This window comes from Penaeus monodon, chromosome 20 (genome assembly GCF_015228065.2).
Source record: "Penaeus monodon isolate SGIC_2016 chromosome 20, NSTDA_Pmon_1, whole genome shotgun sequence".
NCBI lineage: Eukaryota > Metazoa > Arthropoda > Malacostraca > Decapoda > Penaeidae > Penaeus > Penaeus monodon.
Window position 1 is genome coordinate 19,291,185 of NC_051405.1, and position 3,431 is coordinate 19,294,615.

Genomic DNA, 3,431 nt, shown 5'->3' on the forward strand with positions numbered 1-3,431 from the left:
CATACAAGGCTTCTTTCTCAAGCGGTTCTCCTTCCTCAGGTATTCCCAGTCCCTGATCATCCTGAACCAGGCGCCGCTGGGGGGCGTGTGCACGATCTCGGGGCATTACGGCAAGGCGCTGGTGGACACGTTCCCGACTTCCTGCGACAACTGGCGAGACGCAGAAAACGCCGGCATCGCCAGTTATGTCTTCTACACGTATCAGGTCAAACCCACGGGTCAGGTGAAGAACACCATCGCCGCCGCCGCCCTCAAGAGCATCGACATCATCTTCCCCGTGGGCTACTTCGAGGTCCGGTGCGAGATCTGGGACACGTTCAACGCCTTTACGGACGTCCACATCGGTTTCGTGAATATCACAATGCCGACTGAGGAGGAGGTGCTTTTGTACAACACGTCCGAGAAAATGGATTATTTGTCAGCGGTGGGAGACCAGACAACCCTCGGGATGGTCATCGTGGCCTCCAGTTCGATCCGCGAGAACGCCGACTGGCTCTCCCTCGACGAATCGTCCATGGGGAACCTGACGGAAGATGAGCAGTTATCAAGACTCCGTGACATCACGGGCATGAACAAGGGATCGCTCGAACTTGCGCTCGAGTCGATGAGCTTCGCCACACTGTCGCAGATCAACGTGGGCGCAGGCATCATGGAGTCGTCCGTCAGCGGCATCTTTTCGACGGACCTCGCAGCCTACACTGTCGACTTGGAGACGAGGGAGTCGGCGCTCAATCTCCTGGATAAGATGACAAACACACTGGACGAAGTGACCGTCGCCTCTCCGTACGACCTCCAGCCCTTCTTGACAGCTTCCATGAACACAATGAGCGCCCTCATGACGGGTTTGAACAAAATCATCGAAAATCCAGAGAAGGTTTGCCCGACAGATCAAGATGCGGCTGGCGATTGGGACTATAACGTAGACCTCGGCGATGACTTGATGATGGACGTTCCCCTTGACCGCGAGGCGCAGCTGAAGCAGAATGTCTACGACACCACGAGGTTGAAGGCCAAGCAGCAGGTTGACAAGATGATGGGTCTGGTTGACAAAATTAGCGAAAAGGTCAATGAAAAATGTGTTGTGGGAGAAACAGTGAAGGCCAAGTCAGAAAGCGGAGCATCCATTATTGTTTCCAAGCTGACTGAGCAAGTCTTGTGGAGGGGCATGCTTGTTGACCCCGGGGACGAATTTAATGCATCAGTCAAATTTCCTGAACTGTTTTGCCCTTCACGGTACAACACACCAAACACAAGGTGCAAAGAGGAGTTTTCCATGACTGTCGTAGTGTGGCCGTGCATTACACATGTGTTTCCCACGACCAAAGAGCTGCTCACCAATCGCACAAAAGTCATTAGCATTGATATTGCAATCAGAAATGAAAAAATCAATGTTAAAAATGAGACGAATCCGATCATCCTCGAAATTCCTCGCGATCCTCAGACTCTCCCAGAACCATTGCTCGTGAAGACCAAGGACGTAATCAATGCCCATTTGCCAATAGTGTACCATTCTTTCAACATTACAAGGGAATCTTCAGCTTTTACTATTGACGTGTTTCCAGTGGACAGCATTCCTTCGCAGATGGTGCTTATGATTGGCCATAAAAGGATGCCCACTCCTTCGAATTACAGCAGCATTCACTTGATTAAAGATTTCCCCGAAGGCGAGAACAACTCCTATACCTTCTTCGTCAACACCAAAGATAATATGAACAGGGTTGGGAGATTCTTCTTGGGTGTGGCGCTCCTGAAAGCTGGAGTCGCCATTAGCAGTCTCTCCACCGAAAGGCCTCTGACGAAAGAGGATTTAGTAGATGATTTCGACACGTCTTACAGACTTCGTGTCTATACATCGGGCTGCTATTACTTCGATAGTGTAGTCGAGGAGTGGTCTGGCGTGGGCCTGAACGTATTGAGTGCCACTCCCAGAATCACCACTTGTGAGACGAGGCACTTGACACCCTTTGGATCAGGACATTTCCCCGCCCCGAACACTATAGACTTTGAGTACATATTTGCCAATGTTGGATTTAATGATAACCTGACACTGTACATGGTTCTGATTATAACATTCGTATGCTATGTGATTATGATGATATGGGCTCGGTTTATGGACAAAAAAGACATAGAACATCGTGGTGTGTTGCCCCTCGAAGATAATCTACCTCAAGACAAGTACTTGTATGAGATCACGATCACTACTGGGCCAGACAAAGAAGCCGGAACGAATTCCAACATCCAGTTCATGGTCTCGGGCGAATATGCCGAGACCGAAGTGAGGATCCTGCCAGAGTCAGATGGAAAGCGTTTCCATCGGTACAGCGTGGACGCCTTCGTCATGAGCACTCCGGGACCTTTGGGACACATCAGTTATCTCCGCATTTGGCATGACAACAGTGGCAACCCGCCTTTCGACTGTTGGCAGCTACAGTCGGTCGTCATTCGGGACCTGCAGACGAGAAGGAAGTTCATCTTCCACGTGAATGACTGGCTAGCACTAGACAGAGGCAAATTGACTGTAGACTTGCTGCTCTCACCATCAGAGTCTGAGGAAGGCAAGTCCTTCACCGAGGATTTTTATGTGAAGGGACACAGGAATGCAAACGAAGGGCACATTTGGATGTCTATATTCCTGCGCCCAACTGGGTCAAGGTTCAGCAGGAAAGAGAGGGTGACTGTATGTGCTTTCTTCCTTTATGTCTCAATGCTACTTAATGCTGTGTGGTACAAAACCCAAGCGGAGAGTCCTCGTAGCGGCCTCTTCAACTTTGGTCCCATAACAATCTCCATGGAGCAGACGGTGACAGGCATCTTCACGGCCATTGCTGTCTTCCCTGTGGTCATGCTGTTCATCTTCATCTTCAAAAGGGCGAGGCCGTACAAGCTCCAAAAGTGCCGTGCTCTCGAGGCCTTTGCCAAGAGCCGAAAGCAGGCGCTCGAGAAAGACGGCCTGCCCGTCAACCACGACGACGGCCCCGTCAGCTCCTACGATTCAGACTCGGTTGACTCCAAGAACCCGAGCAAGGACCCGAGCCCCGTCAAGTGCCTGCCTTGGTGGACGCGCCTCTTGGCCTGGATCCTTCTCCTGGGCCTCATCGGCGTCTCGGTGTTCTTCGTGTGGTCCTACGGGATCATGTGGGGCGAAATCAAGACAGTCAAGTGGTGCTCTTCCTTCATCACCTCCTTCTTCATTTCCCTCCTAATGTCGCAGTGGATCAAGGTCCTTATCATGACCACCATCGGCGCCGCCTGCTGCAAGAAGATGGACAACATCACCGAAGACATCGACTGCGACGAGGAACTTCCGGCTCTGAAGATCGACGAGGAGTGGAAGAAGCCGAAGCCGCTCGACAGCTCCGTGTCGCGCAAGGTTTGCTTCCCTCCTTCGCTCAGGGCGCCTCGGTGGGTCTCGGTGGTCGCGGCGCAGTGTG

The 3,431-nt window shown here is 51.9% G+C and overlaps 1 protein-coding gene across 1 annotated transcript in view; it reads left to right on the forward strand.

Annotated features, from left to right (window-relative positions):
- Positions 1 to 3,431, forward strand: part of LOC119585682 (polycystic kidney disease protein 1-like 2) — a gene marked incomplete at its 3' end in the record, with an annotated part of 9,846 nt that overhangs the window by 2,350 nt on the left and 4,065 nt on the right. Inside the window, 1 exon segment of the mRNA XM_037934357.1 lies at positions 40 to 3,370. Coding sequence (XP_037790285.1) covers positions 40 to 3,370 — 3,331 coding nt within the window.